The sequence below is a fragment of the Esox lucius genome, chromosome 17, assembly GCF_011004845.1.
Source record: "Esox lucius isolate fEsoLuc1 chromosome 17, fEsoLuc1.pri, whole genome shotgun sequence".
In the NCBI taxonomy this organism is placed as follows: Eukaryota; Metazoa; Chordata; class Actinopteri; order Esociformes; family Esocidae; genus Esox; species Esox lucius.
In genome coordinates, this window is record NC_047585.1 from 40752520 (window position 1) to 40777795 (window position 25276).

At 44.1% G+C, this 25276-nt stretch overlaps 2 protein-coding genes across 3 annotated transcripts; both read left to right on the forward strand.

Annotated features, from left to right (window-relative positions):
• Positions 1–52: 52 nt before the first annotated feature.
• ube2v1 (ubiquitin-conjugating enzyme E2 variant 1) lies at positions 53–6493 on the forward strand. 2 transcript variants are annotated; one of them, XM_010880738.3, is made up of 4 exons: positions 53–145; positions 2115–2263; positions 4430–4555; positions 5041–6493. In XM_010880738.3, the coding sequence occupies exons 1-4, from the start codon at positions 124–126 to the stop codon at positions 5185–5187; spliced, it is 444 nt and encodes a 147-aa protein (XP_010879040.1). In that variant the 5' UTR covers positions 53–123; the 3' UTR covers positions 5188–6493. The 2 variants fall into 2 exon arrangements, with proteins under 2 accessions (XP_010879040.1, XP_034143301.1); XM_034287410.1 differs by lacking the exon at positions 53–145 and having other exon boundaries at positions 2262–2349.
• Positions 6494–19334: 12841 nt separating this feature from the next.
• Positions 19335–24009, forward strand: LOC105016720 (transcriptional repressor scratch 2). Its single transcript, XM_010880741.3, has 2 exons — positions 19335–20018; positions 22015–24009. The coding sequence occupies exons 1-2, from the start codon at positions 19865–19867 to the stop codon at positions 22842–22844; spliced, it is 984 nt and encodes a 327-aa protein (XP_010879043.2). The 5' UTR covers positions 19335–19864; the 3' UTR covers positions 22845–24009.
• The last annotated feature ends 1267 nt before the right edge of the window (positions 24010–25276 follow it).

The window sequence follows — 25276 nt, forward strand, 5'->3', positions numbered from 1 at the left end:
TTGGACGAATGCATGCGAAAAGGTTTGTTGCTTATTTTGCAGTCCACAAAAACGCACAAAACAGACCACTGATGTGCACTGAACGCATTCGGACGTGCGCGTACTCGCTATTCAGCGACAAACATGGCGGCCGCCGCCGGATCAGGTAAAGGCTCATTTCCCGTTCTCACATATGTGGTATTCATTTGATAATAGTCAATTTAAAGTTTAATTGAATAGCATGTATTACCTTCGATTATGAAATATTAACCTCGAAGACACGTAATACTGCCACAAACACCTTATTTGGACTAGATGAATATGGGTGATTTAGCTCAGCCAACATTGCTGACGTTACTAGCTAATCGGCTAACGTTACGCTAGCTCAGCTTGCTCGTACTCTGGGTATTTTGCAGTTTTCGCGCAGAACACTTGGTGCGTTTAAATCATGACTTGATCCTGCCCTTAATGTACACGTCCTTATAATCCCATTATTATGACTGTCGACAGTGGGTTTTAAGACTTCTGTGTTTAACTTCTGTGCAATTAACAATTTGCCAGCTGATGCCGTAGCTTATTCATCTGCAGCGTCATGTTTTTTGCAGAGCTAGCGCGTTAGCTCACTACTGTATAGCTACTGTAGACATCAACGCTAGCTTGTAGTGGTAGCTTAGCTAGTGGTAATGTTAGCTGAACCAACAAAACATGCAAAGCCACCTTGATGGGAAGATCTACCGGTTGATAGTTCACTATATGACATGCATGTTTCAAGTAATTGAAATACCTAGTTATTCTTTAGCTTGCATCTGTCAACGTACGCTAACGTTACGTTAAAGTGTTCCGTAAGGCCACTTTGCAACGATAACTAGTCAATGAATTATTAGCCAGCTACGGTAGGCCTGTCATGTTATTTCTAGATTTTTGTTGTCTAGCCGCAATCTACTATTTTTTTTTTAGCTAGTAGGCACGCATTGGTCATTACTTAGACACCTATAGTCAGATTACATGATTAAATGCAGGCTAGATTAGTCCTAGTTAGTTATTTGGCTCCTAAAGTTTTTTTACTTTCTGAAAAGAAGCCAAGAGCTGTTAAATACATTTCTAAAAGTGTACCTGATTTAGGCCTCATTATAGCCCCAATAATTAACCCTTTTTATTAAGTTCTTGGAGTCCACATTTTTTTTTCATCCTCCCATTTCGAGTTGGATTTGTAATACTTTGTTTATAATTGCATCATCAATGTTCAACCACTATCATAATCAAATGTATTTATAAAGCCCTTTTTACATCAGCAGTTGTCACTAAGTGCTTTTACAAAACACCTGGCCTTAAACCTCAAGGAGCAAACAACAATAGTGTTGAATTTTAGTGGCTAGGAAAAACTCCCTAAGAAGGCTGAAATGTAGGTACCTCAGGGAGCAATGAAATTCCAAGTTTGAAAGTGAATGGTTGTGGTGACACTGGTCACATACCGTATCTGCACATGTGCGATAGTGTCTAGGTCCCAATTGGGGCGAGCGCCACTTGGATCCTGGGGTCCGGCATTGTGTGGCACAAATAAGGATATGCGCTGCCTGGCGTGGACCCAGTGGAATTGTGGGAAATGGTCATGGCTGACTTGTCCTGGCAAGTTCTTGTTCTTGACTTAACTTAAGGAGAAAATTGTGTTAAAATATGGGACCAAAAGTAACTGTGCTCGCAAGTTTTAAATGTATGTGTCACAGCGAGCTTTGCACGGATAGCCTAGCTACGTTCAAGCCTGACATGGAAAAACTGTCAATAGACCGGCCAAAACACTGTTTGGCTTCATGGCCTGAGCTGAATGCTAAGCATAAGGAATGGAATGTTCTGAGCACTGCAGTATTGCCCAGAACATCATAGACCCAGGTGACAACCCCCCAAGATTTGTCTGTTTTTGACATAAAATGTTTTTCAGTATAAGCCTTCTGACGACAACTCCTACGTTCAGTCTTGCACAAAATTGCATTGTTTTATGTACTTCAGTTCAAATCCATTAAGGGGAAAGTAGCATCCTTTTTTCGGTGCTGAGCCGCGCGGTTTCCCAATATGAGACATGTGGCTACAAGACATCTGTGACTTAAACATTTCTGCTTTGACCCGTGTGTGTTTTAAAGGCGTCAAAGTTCCCCGTAACTTCCGGTTGCTGGAGGAGCTGGAAGAGGGCCAGAAGGGTGTCGGAGATGGGACTGTCAGCTGGGGCCTGGAGGATGACGAAGACATTATGCTGACCCGCTGGACAGGCATGATCATAGGGCCTCCCAGGGTAATGTAAACGCCTCCGAAACCTGTTACGTATAAGTCCTGAGTGACCACCCCCGCTGGACAGGCATGATCATAGGGCCTCCCAGGGTAATGTAAACCTGTTACGTATAAGTCCTGAGTGACCGCCCCCGTTGGGCAGACCGAACGCACACAGCCACGCCATATCATTACATTGGTAGATTTTTCTTCTGGTTTCTATCATTCTTCTGTGGCCTGTAACTCTGGAGGTGTTACGGACGTGGTGCTTTTCCACTGCATGCTACCGGCTTGATTCAACTCTACACTGGCTTAAAGTTAGGATAGTACCTGGTACCAGAGTCTTTTTGCAGTACCTGCTCCGTCGAGGTTCCAAGCGAGCTGAGGCGATACCAAAAGGTGACGTGAAAAAATTGAAGACTTCTGATTGGACTAGTGACTCAAAGCATGCAGCATAGCAAAACGAGGTGTTCTGCTTTTAGCCGTCCAGTCACAGAAATTTTTTCATGAGACAAGAACAGCGTGTCTTTGCGGGTCGGTCCCAGGAGTCCTTGCATTGAAATGGGTTCATTTCGGTGCCAGTGCATAGGACAAGACATAGGACAAGACATAGGACAAGACTCGTAATTTAAGCGATCGTGTTTTCCCAAAACTCCTATCGGTTTGGACTTATGCACTGGCATTGAAATCAACTTGTTATCCCTGTGAGAGACCCACAAAGACGTGCTGTTTTGTAGCCTACCGAAGGCCCTCATATTTTTCCTCTGGGTTTTTCTATAGGCTGTCTGGTATACATTGCACTGGTCAAAGTAGTAATGACTAGCCAAACCGACGCAGCCTACCAAGCCTGCTAACCATTTTTGCAGTCTGCAATGTATTAAGACCAAAGTTACTGCTCAGGCATGCTTTTCTAGATACTACTGGTATAAACACTGCCTTGTTTCCATCTGCGGTGGAAACCAAACCGAGGCAAGGCGTGTAGAGCCGAGTCGAGCTGGTATTATGCGGTGGAAAAGCTCCCAAAGCGAGTAGAGTCGAGGCGGTTCCATACAGTGGAAAAGCTCCCAAAGCGAGTAGAGTCGAGGCGGTTCCATACAGTGGAAAAGCACAGATAGTTAGGCAGCATGCCTAGTGTTTAGATTTTTTTTTGCCTGGAGAGTTAAACCAATGACTTCACTGGTTGATTAATCCTGCCGTCTGATCCGAAATAGGAATGGAGTCGTGTTTTGTAGCAATTATTTGCGTCTTTGTTTCGCCAATTGCTTGATCACACGAGGGGCAGGCAGATATGGTTATTCTTGCTCAATAGGGCCATTAGACTAGTGTTGCCATCAATATACACAACACCACAGTGATAAATCGAACACACACGTTTTGGAAATGTGGGCCACTTCACTGAAGATATCTCATGTACATACGTATTCAGACCTTTTATTCAGTACTTTGTAGAAGCACCTTTGACAGTCCCCACGGTCTTCTTGGGTATACCTCTAGCATCTAGCACCTAGATTGGTTCTTCCTTGTAGATCCTATTGAGGTCTGACAGGTTGTTCTGCAACACAGTCTTTGCGGTCCATGGAGAGTTCCCTGGACATCATGGCTTGGTTTCTGCTTTGGTCTGTGAAGTGTAGGACTTGCTAAATCATGTCCAACCAATTGAATATGCCACAGGTGGGCTTCACTGAAGTTCTAGAGGCATCGCAATGATAACCAAAGGCACAGGATGGATCTGGGCTCAATTTGGAGTGTCATGGCACTGGGTCTGGATACTTATGTACATGAGATGTTGAATTTGTGTATTTTCTATAAATTTACTACATTTCTAAAAACCTGTTTTTGCTCAGTCATTATAGAGTATTGTGCATAGATTGATTGCAAAACAAATAAATCACTGCCGATGTGTCAATGTAAACCAAGGCAGCTACTGAAGGAACTGAAATATGCCAATTATATGTTAATGTATTAAATTACTTCATTATTTTTGTATAAACATTGATATGTATATTCTATGTACTAGCCTGCCTCTGGTCATGCTTTGTCCTTGGCGTGGTCATTTGTATCACCCGCCTCTCTGTCAGGGGTCTGGGTGCAGGATCAAAGGTCAAGACCTAATTACCCTAGCTTGACCGACGAGTTAGCCAGCCCAAAACCACACTTGAACCTTGCCCTCTTTCTGATGTTTTCCCTCCAGACAATCTACGAGAACCGGATGTACAGTCTGAAGGTAGAATGTGGACCCAGATACCCAGAGTCTCCCCCTTTTGTCCGATTTGTGACCAAGATAAATCTGAATGGTGTGCACAACTCAAATGGTGTGGTAAGTCTAAGCTCGTCATAACATTTTAATTGTTACCCCTGGAATATTCTTGGAGTGTGTGACCTGAAGGTCCATGCCCTATTAGCTAGCCAAGCGTGGCTTATTCAGTGCCTAGACAGGTTTCCCAGGCCCAAATTAATCCTACTCCAGGAACAAAAAGCGAGTGGCACTCAAGGCCAACATGGATCTTGTTCCTTGACTCTGTTGCTGTTGTTTGTCTGAGAGGACACTTTCTTTTGTCTTCTGAGTTCAAGCCACTGGTGAGCTGAATCGGACGTTTGAAACAGTATTTTTGTTTGTTTTACCTTTTGAAGCGATGCGAGTGCGTGCGAGTGCGTGCGAGTGCGTGCGAGTGCGTGCGAGTGCGTGCGAGTGCGTGCGAGTGCGTGCGAGTGCGTGCGAGTGCGTGCGAGTGCGTGCGAGTGCGTGCGAGTGCGTGCGAGTGCGTGCGCAAGCCTGACGTGCCTGTAACCTCCGATCCTCAGGTGGACACGCGGGCAGTGGCGGCCCTGGCCAAGTGGCAGAACTCGTACAGCATCCGCGTGGTGCTGCAGGAGCTCCGGCGACTCATGATGTGCAAAGAGAACATGAAACTCCCCCAGCCACCTGAAGGCCAAGTGTTCAGCAACTGACCTGGTCGTGACCAGCCCTGCTATCCCAACTGTCCCTCACTGTCCCTGGGTCTCACACACACATGCATATACAGTACACACACACACACACTCTGATTCACCTACTCTCATATTAACAAACACACACACACACACACACACACACACACGTACCCTCTCTTATTTTCCGAGACTCTTGAAAACCGTTCTCATGTAAGCCCTCTAGCCAGCACCTACCACCACCCCCACGTACACCTTCAGTCCTATGCCATGCCCGATTCCTGTCCTCACACACATTCCCCCCCCCCCCCCCCTCCTCTCTGTCTCTTCCTTCCTCTACACAGAGAGATGGTTGCACAGTTGGACGCCATTCGTACACCTAACACGCACGATCGTGCAGACCAGTCACTAGCAAACAAATTAATGAATCTTGTTTTATCATCTTTGTGTTCTACATCCAGATTGTAAAATAACATAAATGATCTTATTGAGTGTACCTGTCCTTTTGTGTGCGCTGGATTATTCAACCAAGGGTGGTGGTATGTAGGCGCAGCTCTGGTGGAAATCAAGATGACTTGCTGACCTGTGCCCCGAACTAAAATCTGGTCAGGGGTGTTTTCACCGTTCAGCTTAATTTCTGCTGAACAGCTGTTAACCGTATCCTGATTTTGATAACCCAGGAGGCCTGGGCTGTCTAAGTGGCGAGTGTCTGCTTCTAGAAGTCCGTACGTGGTTTAGAAATGGGTTTTGTCCACCCTTGGCTAAATACTAAAGGAGTGAATTAAAAAGTCTATGGGTGTATTTCAGACTGGCACTGCTCGCAAACAGAGTAACCAACTTCTCAATCTCGATTATGTGAATTTCTTGGCCTTCGGGTAACGTACATGGGATTAGGAATTAAAATCTGTGTCTCCGTATACTGGGCATTCTCGGTTCATCGACCTTCCCGATTTAAAACCTCTGTCCTCTGTGCCATATAGCTGGTTGCGCTTTGTGATAATTGAATGGAAGCAGGTACATAATGTTTCCCTTGGTTTTTCTTAAAAGTATGTGGGGTTTGAAATGCTCATCTTATGTGCTTTGCACCTTTTTCAGGTTCACCACACATTACTGTGGCCTCCTGTTTGGAGAATTGAGTTTTTGTTTTGTTGTTTTGTCTTCAGGGGCTGACCTGTGTGTACTCATTGAGGTCCCCTCATACACTGGGCCCGCTGAGTGCAATGTATGGCTTTTAGATGTTTATTTTATAAACAGGTGTGAATCTCTATTCGGGTGAGGGTGACCTGTGCATGGTTTTATTTGAATTAAACCTCATTACTTTTTCACGTGTTTGTCTCCTTGTGATTCTCAATTCCATTTTGCTGGAGGCGGCCTTATATGAAGGCTGCCCTGTGTAACGATGACCTCTGTCTCTGCTCTTTGGGCCTGCATGTGCCAACCTCTGGCCGTTTCCTCCTGCAATGCATTCTCACAAGGGAACCTGCCTATCAGCAATGCTTCTGACGCTGTTGCTTAAAAATAAACACTTTATTTTGTGTCTGCTGATTGTGGTCCCTCCAATTCACCTGACAATACAGTCTGCAGATCTGACTCACTGGTTTGATGACATTAACCAATCCTGGAAAATCTGAAAGTTCCTGTAGTCCTTCCAATTATTTTAACAATTCATCCACATAACATAATGCCGCCACTGTAATGCTATACCTTGGGGATCGTTTCCCAGTAGTATTTTATTTGTGCCATTTGTCTGCAATCGGGTGTTCAGTTGTACTTACTCAACCATGTCTTGGCAGATGTATATGTGATTGGTTGATGCAGTGGAGCTTATGTTCCAATTCTATGATCACTCTATTTAAGTTTAAATTTTATTGCAAACCATTATGATGAGGGTCAGAGTTTAGGGTAGGGACTAGTACTAACCTGGCTCAAATGTCAACTTCGAGCATTATGCCTGATTTCCAGGACTAGGCTTCATTTTATCCATGAAAACCCACCCTGTGTGTCAGTTTCAAGATGTTGCATATGTTAGTTCTCCAGAAGGGGGTGCCACAGGTCTACTGAGACCACTATTCTTCATCTGCACTTAGTGAATGGTTTGTTACTCTGAAAAGGTCTGGAGGGTCCTTTTGGGGTTCTTCACATTGAAACTGAGAACTCTTTTTAATGGTTACTCAAATATTTTGGAAGCTTTTGCATGTTTTCTGTTGAAAATAATGAATAGTTCTTAATAATAACCTTTGACATTTTTCCTTGGAGAACATCAAATAAATCATACTCTCCAAGAACATCTTATTTTTAAAGTATAAAGTTTTCATTCTAAACAAAAAAAGGTTTTTGGAGAGTCCTTTAGGAGCTCTTTACATTGAAAATGTGGGGGAACAACTATAAGTTCTTAAGTATCTCGCAACACAAAGCATTCAGATGAGCATCCACTTACTGTTTGGTTGAGCATTAGAATGAGCAAAACGAATGACGAAAGCGAATATGACCACAACTACGACTGTCAGTAGCAGGCGTGCTAGTTCCAGTACCTCAGAAAAGAAAGCCGTACATTTTTGGTAAACACCCAGGAGTTTACCAAAAATGTTTCTCCAAACCTAAAACATCCAGTCTGGAGGAAACCGCTTGTTCCAAAACGTCACCTTCCCACGCACAGCCGGCATTGGCGGTCATTGTCGTAAACAGACAACCATGCCAGATTGCACTCTTCTTTGCAAAAAACAAGAAGTGGCTCCACTGGGCATGTGATCACCAAAACTGGACAATTTTAAGGATTGGTGAAAAATGACTTGGCCCCACAAATACCTGTTCGGTTTACTGGAGTAACCTGTGCAGTCCCTTCACCTGAATCCAATACAGCATATGTGCCCTAAGGCCATTGAGTATGAGTAAACCTACATCCCAGCGGAAAGTTACAGACGCCTAGTACAATCCATTCCCCAAATACTCTAGGCTGGTCCCAAGGCGAACCTGGGTCAGACATGGCACTAGATGGATGTACCTTATAAGACGGCTCGAGTGTTGTCACCTACAAAAGTGCACACTTCAACGGTTTGAAGAAGTCTTACTGGAATTGGACTTGCAGCGTCTGTGCCAGCTAAGAAATAATCTGGATCTTCCTCGAGACAATGACCCGAAGAAAATCAACATAGAAATGCTTTACGCTTAATTATTACTGATATAATTCGCCCTGTTTCTCCCCTACCAGTTTCATAAAGATCAATTTGTGATTAGGCCTCGCCTTGTCACAGTCACTCCTCCCGGACATAGATTGAAAGAGTCAAAGATTGAGACGTGTGTGCCGAAGCACGTCTGGCCAAGCCGGTCTGCTTCTTATCGCGCTGCTCGATCATCCAGCACCTACGCGCTTGGAAGCCCTACCAAGGTTGAGTTTGCAGGCGCCCGACCTACCACAACAGTCACTAGAGCATGACATGACAAGGAAACACTGGTCTGAGGTCAACATGAGCAACTCTGAACAGTGCTGAGAGAATGTGCACAGCCACGTCCAAGGCTCCTGGCCATTGGCATGCCATGACAAGGACTTAAAACTCATGGACACAGTGCAACTGTGAGGCAATGGATTTGTGCTGCAACATTCAGCTTGCCTCCGAGATTACAGTATGTTTTGATTCAGGCAACATGATTAGGGTAAGCACTGATTTTGCAGTGTCAATTGGCTTGGCTTTGATGCAACCGGTTATTGTAACTTGTTCATTATCAGTCTTGATGTATTGCCAATCTTGATCAGTGACCAGGGGCAGACTCGGTACTCAGGAGGTACGATCTGATCATATGAACTCTCACTGGGGGTGTCAGGGTGATGTCTTTCTTACTTTTGTCTCTTTACCGACCAGGTCCATGAATATGCATGGTGTGGATTGACGAACGAACCAAAAACCTTCAGGGCCTCGTCTTTGGCCCACCAACGTGTCTCTCCTGTTAGAGACGGGCACCTGCAGTGATGGACTTTACTCACACCTTCCCACGTATTCATCCATTTGTAGGAGACTCCCAAGGAATACTGCCATATCATTCAACAGAGAAAACCGGGTAGCACTTTGAATAACACTTTCAGTAGTATATGCCAACACTAGATTTAGTACAACCTTTTTCCAAAAAAGTTGGGACACTGCTTAAAATGCAAATAAAAACAGAATGCAATGATGTGCAAATAATTCATCACTATATTTGAAAATTGAAAATAGTACAAAGACAACATATCAAATGTTGAAACTGAGAAATATTATACATGCCCATACATGCAACACATTTTAAAAAAGTTGTGACGGTGCATGTTTACCACTGTGTTTCATCACCTCTTTTAACAACACCCTGTAAGTGTCTGGAAACTGAGGAGACCGATGGCTGTAGTTTTGAAAATTATATGTTTTCTCATTAGCTTGATATGGGATTTCAGCTGCTCAACAGTTCAGGGTCTTATTTGTTGTATTTTTTATTTCACTGAGTGGTGAAGCCCTCCCCATCTTTACTTCTGAAAGACTCATACTCTCTGGGATGTTCTTTTTATAACCAATCATGTTGCTGACCTGTTGCCAATTAAACTAATTAGTTGCCAATTAAACTAATTTTTTTTTTAGCATTACACAACTTTTCCAGTCTTTTGTTGCCCCTGTCCCAGCTTTTCTAAACATTCAGTGGGCATATATTTTTCAAGAAACAATAACATTTCTCAATTTCAACATTTGATATGTTGTCTTTGTATTATTTTCTATTAGATATAGGGTTTGAATGATTTGCACATCATTGCATTCTCTTTTTCTTTACATTTTACACAGCGTCCCAACTTTTTGGGAAACAGGGTTGTATATGACATTAACAGCAGACATGTACATGTCTAGGACAGTGTGCTGAGAACAGTAAAGAGAATCCCTGATATTTTCCCAGCATGTCAGCAGTCCCATCTGTGGTATTACCCACACATTTAGGTTGACTTTTTCCAAAACTTGTGTCCTTTCCAAAGGACTCCCCACTTGATGAGTGGCAATCCACCACTGCTATGAGTCTCTTATGGACAACATCTGTAATATATGTCAGTATCAGAGACCCCCAGTCCTTGGGTGTCTTATCTGACGGAGTGTCAATATGGACTGAAGTAAATCCAGATTTCCTAACTTAGTTGGCAACACTTTCCTGGATCCTCAGGCTGATGGCATCAATTACTAAATTAGCAGCCGTCCTTTGAGAGTCAGGAGACAAGGGACCTGCTTTCTCCTTTCCCCCCAACATTCGTGCTACTTCTTGTTCTTTGTAATGCAGTCTGTGATATCCTCTTCTTAGCACACATCATATTTGCTCAGTAGCAGAATTCACTCCGAAAAGTTCCCATGATCCATGTTTTCCAAAGTACTGGCAGCGTCCAGGTTAGATCCCCTGTAGCCGAGTGCACACTCTCCCATCACCTTCTCTGCATCCGTCACCCTATCCAGCACCTAATGTATCTTCCTACATTTTGAATGTCTGTCTGGGTGATTCGCAGTAACCAAGTATACTGAAATACTTTCTGAACATTTGCTGGGGGGATTTCTGGAGCTTTTTTAGGGTGATAATTCATCATAAAATTAGGGCGTGCAATGTTATTTAAGCTACAGGTGGAACCATCTGCATTTATTTCACCTGTCTGCCTCATTTCCATACCTTCTCTGCTGAACAGTGGCCCCATCCTCTGTCAGTCTCTCTTCAGGCTCTGGCTTTTACAAAAGAACAACTGCAGTTCATTTGGCTATACTCTTATCCAGCATTTTTTTGTAACTAATAAAAACATAGCTTTTCCAGTTAAACGTGTAAAGCATTTTTTTTTTTAAGTAGGTAGCCATAACACATTTTATATAATCCCCCCATTCACTTAAAACCTGCGTGTCTGCATCTGACCTGATCTCTGAGCCAGACCTGCAACTGTTTCCTCCATCATCACCCTGTCTGTAGCTCCTGCCTCAGCTACACCTTCTTTCATATGCAGCAATAGAAAACAATAGAAAATCGGACTATTGCATTTGACAAGCAAAAGTAGGATTCTTATAAGAAATCAAGCTGAGTGTTCTTCTAAACCATTACTTCTAAACTGTAAAGTCAATTTCTGCATCAGGCCTGTTATTCATACAGTAAGAACATAAATACAAAAACATGCTTATTTAATTAAATTAAGCAAAATGTATAAATATGAACCAAAACAGTTCAAACAGACTGCAAGATTTGTATTAAATGTGATCATTATGATCATTGCAGCATAGTTTTCACACAACAGCATAAACGTGAATGCATTTTTACACAATCTCCAATAACATGCACATTAACTAGCTAATACAGTGCATATACATGTGTATAGCTATGGGTAAACATAACAATGCAATATGAATTTTGTATAGTACACATCCAATGCTAGATGTCAGAATTTAGTTGACAAACAGAAATGGAGATAGCAAGATTACAGTTGCCGGCTTACAGTTATTAGCGGTAAAAACGGCTAACTAGCATACAACGAAATAAGACAAACATTACTGATTGGGTCAACAAACATAGCCACATGTAACAAATATATAATCTCACATATCTTAAGGACGCACACATGCTATGTCTAAACAAAGATGTCAACTACCGTAAGACACAAGAAGTAACTGGAAATGTACATTAATGACTGCCACTAGTCTTAACTTTTCCTCAGAGCTAGAGATCGGCCATAAATGCACTGCTTCCCTTGGCCAGTGGGCAGAGAGGGGCAGAGCTTTAGTTGTCGTTGTGACTTAGTACTATCTACCTCAATTTATACTATTATTATTATGAACTACCATTTATTTATTTTATTCACTCTTCCTAGCCTTTTCTACGCTGGCTCTGTTGTACTCCAATGCTACCAATGCTACCAGGCTATCCCCAGTGGCAGTGACTTCAGCTGGCTAGTTTTCCAAAATGTTTATTTTTCTATTCTGTTGCATTTACTTCGAAAAGACATTGTGTAAAAATTACTGGAGTGCAAGGAAAGAATATAGTTTATTTTTCTTTACTGTCAAATGGTGTAGGCTACAGCAAAAACGTCAGACAAGTTCAATTAGGGAGAGGTCACTCCACCCCCGTTTTTTTCCAACATCGTACCCATTTTCCAATAGTTTCTGCTTCTAAATTCAGTTTTACTACATACTACCACTTTGTGCTATGCCAGTGAAGGTAAAGTATGTGCTTTGAAGTATGTAGGGACAGTACTGGGACACACTACCTCTTTATAAAACTGTCTTGAAATTAGACCACGTTAAAATCCCACAAAGGTAACTGGCTGCAACTATACACTGGCTTCCCATGTAGCTTATAAGACACTCTGTGGGTATTATTAACCAGCAAATATATACCTGCAAATCCATATTTAAATCAAACACAGCAAAAGAGTGTCAGGATTATGTCCTTCTGCGGTGCCACGAGGATTTCAATGGGGCTCATTTGATTCCAGTGGACTTTTTCATTTGTCACAGCCGGATGACGCGAAGCCTCATCAGAGCAGCCTCCCATCCACCCCACACAGAAACCGAAAAACAAATAGGGCATGACGACTCCTTTACGGAGTACAACCTGTCAGCCCCCGAGACGGGGAAAAACGTCCGGTCAGCAATGCCAATTGTCCTCGTCCGTCTTGATGGAGCGACTTGTAAGGTGCAGCAGCTCCACGGGGAAGCAGACTGCCGGTCCTTATTCAACAGCTGTTCCCTCGTCCCTCGTGGCCGCCGGGGCCCTGTCATCTCCCCTCGCCTGCGAGGCCTACGTGGAGAGGGGACAAAGAGGGTCACGTGACCGGGGGGGGCAAACATTCATCACAAAGAGAGAGAGAGAGAGAGAGAGCGCTGAGGGTGCCTCCATCTCCTGTAGGCTACGTCACACAATATGGAGCAGATCTGTAAACTCAAAGCAGTGCCAAAATTAGAGGACGCATCATTATGTCAGTGTCCTTATGTGCCTCAGAGCAGAAATCACGAGTAGGATCAGGTCTCCCTAGTCCAAAATGCAGATGGCCTCAATGGCACCGCCTACAACATTATGCTTCAGGGCTGCAATGTCTATATAAGTCCATCAGCACAGAAACAAGCCTTCCCCACAACAAAACTTCCTGCAGTCACACTCAAGACAATTATTAGCATTATTAGCGTTTGCTTTGTGTAGACGGGAATTTGTGCAGCTAGGGCAAAGGACAGTGACATCTCCGTCCCACGCGCTAATCGCGTGTGATGTGAAAAACAATGACTGTGTGTACAGTGAATGAGACGGCAAAGACGTGGGCCAGTGTTCAGTGTCCATAACAGAGGATGGGAATTATCAGTCACCTGGACCTGACTTATGCCGCAGGTTGGAATGGGTCCAGTTGACAAGCAGGACACAGGTGTTTGTATGATGCAGAGTCAGAAGGTCCTGGGTTGGGGGTGAGGGGTTAAATCAGAGGCCTGGTGGGATTTAATGGTCTAAGATGCTGCCTCTAATTCTATGTGTTGCTGCAGCATGGATTTGACCCACTGCTCTTTTCAGCAAAAAATGATGTTTCCTCCCCCCACTGTCTCTATGAAAAAGATTATAGAAATGCCCCCCCGCCAGAACAGAAATATATAAATTAAAAGAATGAATGAATATATAAATACATATATGTGAAATTATAACACACAATAGTACAATGTAATGCTATGAAACTTTGTGTTCAACTGTCTGATTACCAAATCAAATATCTTCTGTCCAACCCCGTCTCTACAATGTACTCCATTCGCTGATTGCAATCCATTTGTTGCATTCAAATGTAAAACTCAGAGAGTGGACCAATTCTGGGAGTTGTCATATGGTCTTCTGGCACGCAAAATACACACTTACACCCGTCTCCTGCTCGACCCGGTGTGTATGGGGCTGCGCCAAGCAGTTTCGAGGGGCCCATCTGCTCACAGGGTCAATATCACTCGCGCACACACATTTAACACACACTCTCTAGCTTATTAAGGAGGGTGAGAGAACGGCAACTAGAGTGCCAATTAGCTAAATGAGACTTTTTGTTTGTGTTACGTTTCATTTTGAAGGACGGTGTTCATGCGTGTATCAGGTTGGGTTTGCTTAAGACCTCTGTTATGTAAATGGTCTGGTTGATCGTAGGTCATGTGCCCGGATTTTGCGTATGTTTAGAATTAGATACGTGGAAATAAAATGTATAAAACAGACAAATCATTGATTGGAATTTCCTGTTCTACTAATTCTATTTCTATGCATTTAATTCTATACGATAGGCAAAATCCACATTGCTCATTTATGAAAAAACAGCCCATAACTGAAACAACTTTTAGCATATGATCCTCTATCATATGTCTTTATATAACTATTATACAACTTCTCATCATATAACAACATAAACCTGTTGATTGTGATTAGAGAAAAGAAATTAGAAAAAATTGACTGTTCCCTGAAAAAACAAACCTTCAGGGTACAACCCATTGGGCAAGCATGCTCCCCTAACATTTTAGCAATTTCCAATACACTTCAGTGTGGGTCAAATGCCTTGCCAAAACACAAAATGAAATATTTGCAAATCATTATTCACCTTCTGAAGTAATCACCTTTGATTCAGAAACCCTCCCCAGATCACTGCAATGTGAATACATCATGTCGACCACGTGAAGAAAGTGGTCAAAGGATACCTCTTTTGCTGTTATGGATGTAGCTGGCTAGGTTAACTAGATCACAGTACCTATTACAAGTCAAACGGCTAGCTTAGCATGTTTCCTAATGGTGTATTCACATTATCCCGAAAATAGGAAAGATGGTTATCACATATCAGTCTGCTGTCAGAATGTTTTCCACCAATAACCTCTTTTCATTACTGTTTGTCTGCAGTTTTTGAAAGGAGTTGCAGCAAAGGGGAGATGCTTCGTGAACATATGCTAGCTAGTCACTAAGATAGTAATTGTAGCTAACCAGATAGCTTTTGTTGGTACATTTTTACTTTGTCTGCTGCGCTGGTTAGCAGGATCCCGCAACCTTATTCCCTTGTGTTTCACTTGAAATTTGATAGGCTGGCTCAGCTTCACTGGCTAGCTTAGCTGATGTTAGCAAGTTAGCTAACGTTTGTTCATATGGATGTTTGTTTTCAGGACTGTCAAGCTGTCAAAAAAAGTGTCTTTAAATATTATTTAAATGGTATTTTAATGAATGATGTGCTCTCTATAACTCTTGTTACTGTGAATAAGCTTTTAGTCAGGGAGCACATTTTAGTGAGCCACACATGTCGTAACCCCGGCGAGTTATTTTTTATTTCCACCTCCCATTCAATGAAACAAACTAAAATGGCTGATCAACCAATGAAACTGATTAGGGAAATGGAGAGTCATTTGAGCGAGGTCACTTGGGCACTGTAAATCTCCCTCTGTGTTTCACACAGCTCCAGGCTTCCGCCTTAATAGCCTAGGCCCAAGGGAAGCAGCTGAGTTTCTGGCTGTCACATGGCTTTAAGGTGACGGAATGTAGCCCTCTACCATTCTCAGACCAGCCCCCCCCCCCAACACCCCTTCACACCACTGCACACCCCATTACGAATCCCAGAGCAGATGGCCCCGAGACAAAAGAGTGTGAGATGATCCCTCCTCCTCTTACACACACACACACACCCTTTACCCCCTTACGCACAGCTCATGGTTTTAGGCAGCCCTACAGCTGGCCCTTATCACACCCATTGTAACCTTTCTTCGAACCCCCACCCTCCCAACACACACTCACATACTCACACACACACACACTTTACTGCAGTGTAATCTTGCCACGTGCCTCTCAATTAGGCAGAATTGACGACGTTCCCATTTTCAACACATGCAGACGCAGCGATTATTCTACCAGTAGGACAACTTGGTTTTTGTGAAAAATAGCTTTTTTTTGTAATGTGGACATTAGCCAAATGACACGTCGTGTCCTTGCCGGTGAGAGTCCCCATTGGGGTCCTCGGCAGGTAATTCTCTCTTTGACAGGGCAATTGAACCGCAAGTGCTGAGGGGCTATTTGGCAAAGATCCATTTAGTGTAAGTGCTCTCAAGGCCAGTGAATGACACTTGTAGAGACAATGTCACCCACGACCGACACCATCAGTTGATTGTATATTGAATAGAGACACAGGGTGTGATGTATGCTCCTCGGGTCCAAAAATAAGCAGTTTTATTGGCAAGCATGAAGTCCAAGGCAAAGTCTTCCCCGGGAAAATTCATTCAATCTGCACTATGCTCCATGCTTAGCTTGCTTCCCTCCGTGGGTCCTAGACAGAAGACGTGTGCGGTATAGGGGATAGGACGGGCCTCTGGGGCACACCCCTGCTGGGGCCCTTATCAATATCAGGAGCCAAAGGCAACTGGATGCTATGGGACTTTTAGCCAGTGAACTCTGGTTATTTCAGTAATGCTGTAATTAGATACAGATTACAATAGAACGCCAGTACTGGGACACACTACCTCTTTATAAAACTGTTCTTGAAATTAGACCACGTTAAAATGTTCATGGGGATATGGCGGTCTGTGGCGGACCCCTTGTTCTTTTTCAAGACAACATTTACCGAAAAGGCAATCAACCCGCTTTGGTTGACCGGCCACTGTGTTAAAAGGACATTTGCAAATTGTTTGTAAATCAATGTTTTTTTCTCCTCTCTTTTAACACAAAGGCTGCAGTCCACATATGCTTCAGTGTTCTGTGTTTATCCAGTCGTTGTGTGTAACCTGTGTTAAAATTACTTCCTGATTTGAATCATAAAATGATTGTTAAATGAAAAGATGTTTTTTTAAAAGCACCACTGAAATGCGTACATTTCCCACAAGACCCCTTGCATTTCTTCCGGTGCTCACCTCTGGTGCTCTGCCGTCCAGACCCGTGACTCATGTCACGGCTTTCCCCCCACAATGCATCCCACTCCCTCTTCTTCTGTCCCGCCGGTTCCCAGGAGACTCGATCTTCCACACACCGCGACAGCGGACGGATGTCGTGGAGGGGAGACCGGTGGGAGGGCTGGACACGTTTGATTGATGACCCCCAAAATGGAAAGGAGGGAGAGGGGCAGAATCCTTTTATCCGGATTGAGGCCCGACTAGATTAAAATGTAGTTGTACAACCCCCCTTTTACGCCCCCCCCCCTCCCCCGACAGCCCCTGTCCTACTCCAATGATCCCTCCTAATCACAACAGATGACGTGTAGAAGTTTTTTTTTGTCATTTCCTTTCGTGTCCTCCTTGTTTTGAAGGTCTTTGGGTGGGATATGAAAGGTGAGGACAGTTTGTATTGTTGATGCACTTCCTATGCAGAGCCCATAGTCATTTCAAAATGGTGGTATTCAGTCGTGAGCGTGTCCTACACTGAATCGCCTGTGGAGGTTTCAGATTGTCTCCCCCTGGATTTAGCTTGCGGACAACAAAATGTTAACGTGTGCTTTGGCACACAACTGAATTCGAAGTGCTTTTTTTCAAAGACGCATTCAACATTTTACACTCGGTTCGCAATTGAAATTATTGAGTAAATGGAACAAGCGTAGTGACAGTTAAAAACAAGTGAATTTCTTGTTTTTTCTCCGTTATTTCACTCTCTGGTGATTAAATGGAAAAGACAATCACGCTCATTCATTGGCTTGCAGCTGTCTCATTGTCAGGTGCTGAAGAAAGCGAATTTAGCAAAGCACTGAAAAGACGTTCTTAGTGAAAAGGACCTGCATTTGTTTTGCAAAGAGCCCTTCACCAATGGCTGGATGCGATTAGCACAAATTATCTCACTTATCGCTACTAAAACAGACCACAATAGCTACTCGCTCTTTATGTCCTCTGTGGCCCTTCTTACTATGCAGTTAGCTAGTCAAAGAGCACCCAGTGACACGCAAGTTAATGATAATCAATGATATGTTCACAGTTGAACTAAAATACACAAAATGTTCAAAATGTTTTGTTTACCAAACACTCTTTGACCAAAATGTTCTACTTCTCCCCAACGAAAATAAATCCTCCCCAAAATAGAATAAAAATGAAAGAAATTAGGCATATCAGCCATGTGTAGAATTCATATTTTCACTATTCTTGTTGCTAGACAGCAGGTTCTCTCTGTTCAAAAGTACCTTCAACTTCTCTACACCCATCTGTGTGCGAGTGTGTTTTCTCACTGTCCAGGCCTCGGTCGTTTTGACGAGCCACTCCGCTGCTGACCCCTCCGACATGCAGGGGTCAAGCCGTCACAGCCACCAGACCAGAAGTCATTACAGGGACCATTGTCCGTAGGTCGTTTGACGTGGGGGGCATGAGATCCTTTAAGTGGACATAAAACTGACAGAAACCTACAAGGGATGAAAGTGAAAAAGGCCAGCTGTTGGGGCTGCACTGGCATCTATCTCTGCAATGTTGAGAATGTGATCGTCAGATGTATTCAAACAACACTGTACATCGGATGCATTTCAAGACACAGGATAATCTGAGGTGTTTTAAGCATGAGGCTTAAGACAGGGCTGAGTGCCGCGTTCTGCTAAATATAAATGCACAATGGTCAACTTGGTGACCAGCATAATTTACAGTTAACCAGCATCATTTATAGTTAACCAGCATCATTTACAGTTAACCAGCATCATTTACAGTTAACCAGCATCATTTACAGTTATACAGCATCATTTACAGTTATCCAGCATCATTTACAGTTATCCAGCATCATTTACAGTTAACCAGCATCATTTACAATGCTCTTACTGGGCTACTGCCACAGCTGACCCCGTCCACCACACTGTCTGCACAACCTGGATCCCGATTACATAATCGTGTACCTAAATTCTGAAATCAAATTCGGTTAATGAGCATTTAGCCGTCGAAGATTAGCGTGTCTGCGGTGGTGTGTGTGTGTGTGACACACACACACTCACACAAACATAACAGTTGGTTCAGGGGGGACATGAAGCGTAAACTGTTCGCTACTTCATGAGAAGACAATAGTGGACAAGACGGTGTGTGAAGTGTCACCCACGTGCTCTGGCGATGCTTTTGTCTGCCCCCCCCCCCTCTCTGTGTGAGTGGAGCGATAAAGGGGTAGAAGACCAGGGGGGGGGGGGTTGACTGGGGTTGGCTGCAAAGAGTGTGTGTGTTAGTGTGGGTTTGCGTGCATGTGCATGTGTGTGCGTGCGTCTACGCACTAGTGTGCGTGTGTGTGTGGGGGTGCGTGCGTCTATGCACTAGTGTGTATATGTGTGTGTGCGTGCGTGCGTGCGTGTGTGCACAGGGATGCACAGACGGCTCGTGGTAATTTGATGTGTGTCCCTGGGGATGTTTGATGGATTAATGCTAAGCAGGCTCCTTTTTCCAAAGGCACCACCTGATCTTTGGGGGGCTCGTGCTCCATATAAAAGCCTGTACGACTGCTGAGCTCAGCTAGTCTAGCCATCTCCTCTCTCTCACGCTGTCTCTATCTCTCCACACTTTCTTTCCACCTCTTTTCTCTTCTCTCTCTCTCGTCCTTTGTCTTTTGCTTTTGCCGAGCATTCGGACGGAGGCCATTTGCCGGGGAATTTTAACAGCGAGGGAAATCACAGCATCCTTTGGCATCCTCCACCTCCATTTTGGCTTTCACTGACTTGGGGCCTTTGCTGAAGTGTTGTCCTGAAGTAGCTGCAGGCCTTTGGCTTCTTTCAGTGTTTTTTCTTCTTCGTATGAGGCACTAGGAGCAGGCAGTCAAGAAAATGCCACGTTCCTTTTTGGTGAAACAACTGAAGGTTCATGATTTTTCCTCTAATCATCATCATCATCACAGTCACCATAACAACGTGTCGTACACACTCACACGGGCCATCACAGAGTCCGCCACCAACTTGGCAGTCCGTTTGAGTGAAAATGGTGAGTCGAGATTGCTTGAAAATTTCATTTCTGCGAAAATTTAGTATAGAGGGGGAAAGGACACATCCGTGTGCTTGTTGTTGTCAATATTGATGGTGGGTCTTTTGATTCAAGTCAGAAACATTCTCGTTTATAATTTACAATACGTGTTTTGGAGAAATTTGTCAACCCTCCTGGCCCATGCCTTCCCTGCTGTCATGAAGACTGTAATGTTGTGTTTTGTTTTTAATCCCCCCCCGCCCCCCCTCCCAACCCAGCCAGCCACACACAACCCTAACCTCACCCCACATCACCCAATGCCTCCAGACTTTTGTTTTCTAACTCCAGCAGAGTGAATTCAGGTCACGCCGGACCAATCAGCTTAATGCAGAAGCAGATCACACAGCAGGGTTTTAATACCATTGTGTGCATAGATCCTGGCGTAGCTGCAATGATGTATCGCTGGAAATTCCACCCATGCCTTTGTGAGGTCCAAACCCTCTCCACCACCGCTACCAGAAAGCAGATATCCACCTGGGACTGGTTTGTCCTCAGTTAGGACGCCGCTGCCCTTGAGTTCCGTTATCAACCCCCCCGCACGTCCATCGAATACCTCTCCGTTCTTCCATCTCGTCATCTCTCCGTCTCCTCTGATCATACAGGATGCTAGAGGCCCGGAGGGGGTCAGATTGCAGAAATTCAACCCCCCCCCCCACCCCCCCCACCCCCCCCAGATCCACCGACAGGATGCATTGTTTGCTGCTGGTGAACTGACAAAGCTGATGGTTTATTGGTAGAGAAGATCATTCATGACCAAATCTCATCTTAAAATGGGGGAAAAAAGCAACATCCCTGGCGCGACCTCATTCAGACGTTTCTTTCTTTTAAACGAGAGGGACTGCTAACGACCTGATATGCACATGCGGTTTGGTCAACTGATACAGTGATTCCCAGGCTATGAACTTCCATAGAAATGTGTGTTTTTGTTGTTAGCGGAATGTCCTTCATAAGCACCGAGCTCCGGCTCGCTGGATCATTTGTCCCCAGATTTAGGATGCCAGCTGTCTGGTTCCCTTTGTGCTGCAGGACAGAACCCAGTATAGTCAGCACTGCTGTCAAGATCAGACCACAACCCCCTCCTTCGCCCCCACCTCCCCATCCCCAAATCACACTGCACCTGTCATTCATTTTCTCCATTACCATACTCACGGGCACTTTCACCACATCACAGATGGAAAATGATCTGATTAAAATGATTTAGCGCTTTGGGGGATTTCTCCGCTTAGACATTCTGTTTTGTTTTCGGCCCCCTCCACAATAACAGATTTAGAAATGGGGGCACGTGATGGGACGACGACAGGTGGATTGGTTGTGGAGAACTAAGTGCCTTTCATTTTATGACTGTTTCTGGGCATGTCAGTGAATAGTACTTGGGTTTTGTCTGCGATGGTTGGGTTTAGTGTGTAGCTCGCAGTGATAGTCCTTTAGCGAGTCACAAATGGCACCCTTTTCACCTATATTGTGAGCATGACTTACGACCAAGCGTAGTGCACACTACATGGGGAATAGGATGCCATTTGGGATACAGACAAAAGCCCTTGTTTAGAGCTAGATGAGTTATTGACCAGTGCAAAGCAGTGCACTGAAGAGCCATTCATATTTAATTCGGAAAGCGTGCTGAACCAAGCACTTGCTTAATGGTTTCCTGTATACGGTCCCATGTTGATCAATGAGTGGTGGGATCAGATCAGCTGATTTTAACTCAACAATAAAAAAAAACTATTAAAGAAGGATGAATGAAAACAAGCTTCGATCAGCAAATGAAAGACATCATCGAATCTCACCATTGCATGCATACCTAAGCAGGGTTTTTTGTTAATAAAAATCAGTTGCCATTTTTTATGTGATGTTTTTCATATATATATATAAATAAATATAGAACGAGAGAGAGAGAGAGAGAGAGAGAGAGAGAGAAAATAAATGTATTCAACGTGTTTCTCTTGTTAATCCTCTTCAGGCTACATCCAGGATTATGTCATCCCCTCAATATGCCCCGGCACAAAGGGCCCAGATTCGAGGAGGCAGATGGGGCCCTCTGGGCTCCGGTTCTCCCCAGGGAGCGCCGGGGGCAGCGGCGGGGAGGACTACTCCGACCACGACATGGAGCAGCCGGACAGCCCCCGCTCAAGCGTGACCGCCGAGTCGGATGGCAGCGGCTACGCGGTAGATGCCTTCCTCATCTCGGACGGCCGCTCTCGGAGAAGGGCCAACCGCAGGCAGCAGGACCGGCGCGGCGACGGGAGGGATAGCAGCGCGGAAGCGGGCTCCCCGCCAGCCAAAGGGGCCAAGGCCACCAAAGGGAAGTCGGGGAAACCCAAAGGGCCCGGGCGCTACACATGTGGCGAATGCGGCAAGACCTACGCCACATCGTCCAACCTGAGCCGTCACAAGCAGACGCACCGCAGCCTGGACGGCCAGCAGGCCCGGAAGTGCCCCACATGCCACAAGGCATACGTGTCCATGCCGGCGCTGGCCATGCACATGCTCACCCACGACCTGCGGCACGAGTGCGCCGTGTGCGGCAAGGCGTTCAGCCGACCGTGGCTGCTTCAGGGACACATGCGCTCGCACACCGGCGAGAAGCCGTTCGCTTGCGCCCACTGCGGCAAGGCGTTCGCGGACCGCTCCAACCTGCGTGCCCACATGCAGACACACTCGGCCTTCAAGCACTACGACTGCAAGCGCTGTGGCAAGAGCTTCGCGCTCAAGTCCTACCTGAACAAGCACTACGAGTCAGCCTGCCTGAAGGGCCCTGGGGATGAGGAGGACTGCTGTTCCGACGACTGATCAGGGATCGTTCTTTTTCAGTTTAAGTTACCTGGGTGTCTCTCGCTGAGGTAACGTGTCCTCTACGAGAGAAAAGGGTTGTACTTTTTTTAGATCACGTAACAGAACATTGTTTTGAACTGCCTGATAACTGGAAGATGGGGTAATTTTTTGGGGGACAAATCCAGATAAAGGCACCCTGTTACAACGGAAAGCCATGTTAGCGTCTTTGAGGATTCCATTTACCCAAACATGGGTCATTTGGTTTCTGAGTCCTGATGTTCAGTTACGCGTGACATCATTTGTTCGGAATTGAAACATTTCCAGAAACTGCTATTGGTCAATATTGCCAGTGAAGAGCGAACATGGCTGCTATATGAAATACTCTACACTGTCTCATACATGCATTATAATGCAGCGGCACGACTGACCTCTCCATGTAAACATGTCACTGGACACATTTAGCTAGCCCCCTACCTTGTTTACATCCAATTAATTTATTTGGATGACTAATGAATACAACCCTGGACCAAAAGCAGTCCTCACCAAACATCATCCATGTGCTGCGTTTTGGCTGAGCAGTAACTGCCACAGAGGACTGAATGACTTTTTAAAATGTGAATATTTTTTATTCAAATATTTTTTATGGAATGTTATTTATTTACTTGCAATAATTTACATTTCAGTATTATTTTATATACAAATTAGCTCTTAACTTTCCTCAAACATGTCTTCTATGAGAAACACGTTTGTGTATTTATTTATTTATTTATGAAATTATTAATTTATTGTTTTCAATTTAATGTCATTAATGTATTTGATTTCTGAATTAAACATCTTATGCTGTAATATATTTCTGGGACAAACGTAGCCTGTAGTATATCTGATCTCATTCATAATAGTAGTTAATATATCCATGTTCTATATAGGAAATGCTTAATCCCTTGTATATGAATCTATGCACAGGCTGTTATCGTAAACCACAGTGTAATAATTATACATAAGAAGTCAGAGGGAAATTGCTACACAATTATTATGTTTGGGACCATTAATGATTTGCCTTATGTTAAGCTACAGTACGGCTAGTGGATTTTAATTGTACTCAACTTTGTATGTAATCGGGAAAGCCTTGAACTTTTTCAATTTCCAAGTAATATTAATTATTAAAAGATGATATTTTAACTAAGTTTCTGCCTTTGCCCCATGCTATTTTCAAGACATCAAATCATCATGAACTTGATCAACACAGCAGTTTACTAATTAACATTATCTGACACATAGACTAACAAGTCAATACAACTATTAATGAATTCAGAAGACATTCTTTCTTCGCCCAGTCAGAATCAACTTATTTTACATATTTACATAAACCTGAAAGTTGATTGTGCCACAGTGCAGAATCTAACTGACAGAATAACAACAATAAATACAATACACAGACAGAATAATCCAATACATAGAGAGAATAACCCAATACACAGACAGAATAACCCAATACATAGACAGAATAACCCAATACACAGACAGAATAACCCAATACATAGACAGAATAACTCAATACATAGACAGAATAACCCAATACACAGACAGAATAACCCAATACACAGACAGAATAACCCAATACATAGACAGAATAACCCAATACATAGACAGAATAACCCAATACACAGACAGAATAACCCAATACACAGACAGAATAACCCAATACATAAACAGAAAATGAATCTGACTATCCGTGCATCAATTCAAATAACTGTAACACTTCTTCTTACCACTAGAGGGTGATAACATTTTTAGAAGAGCTATCAAATAAACACAACATTGTTCTTCCGCTCAACCAGTCAGTCCTTAATCTAATGCATACTAACGAACACTTTGATATATCAGCGTCCATTCTGAGAAATAAGGACACGATAACGTGATGGAAGAACCTCATGCTCTCAACTGGGGTGTACTCAATTCGTTCTTGTGCCTTTACTCTTCGGGTCCTGCCGGATTTGCCAAGCCACCGAGATCTCATATGGGTCAGAGGCTCTCCACCCGTCTGGCTCTGGCCCCTGACCACACTGAGCTGATGGGCTGGAGACAGGATGTGGACTGGGTCAGGTGTCATGAGAACAAGGTCCCCTTCCCCCTCTGGCCCAGACGGGGACCAGAAACATCCCTCCCCAAGCCCAGGCCACCGGGCCCCCATGGGAAAGCACAGCTATGTGTCTCAGTCCACTCCAGACGACTATTTTGAGACACAATGCGTCCCCACTTGTACACACAAACACCCACATACAGCAGCCACTCCAAACCACAGTGTGTGAGAAGGATGTAGCAAGCCATTAAAAACAGCTAAAACCCACACACTGTACATAAAAATGTTGACACAATGACCACACGGTCCTTATCCATGCTCCAGGTCTTCCCTCGGCCAATCATGACTAAGGATATGAATGTCCCCAATC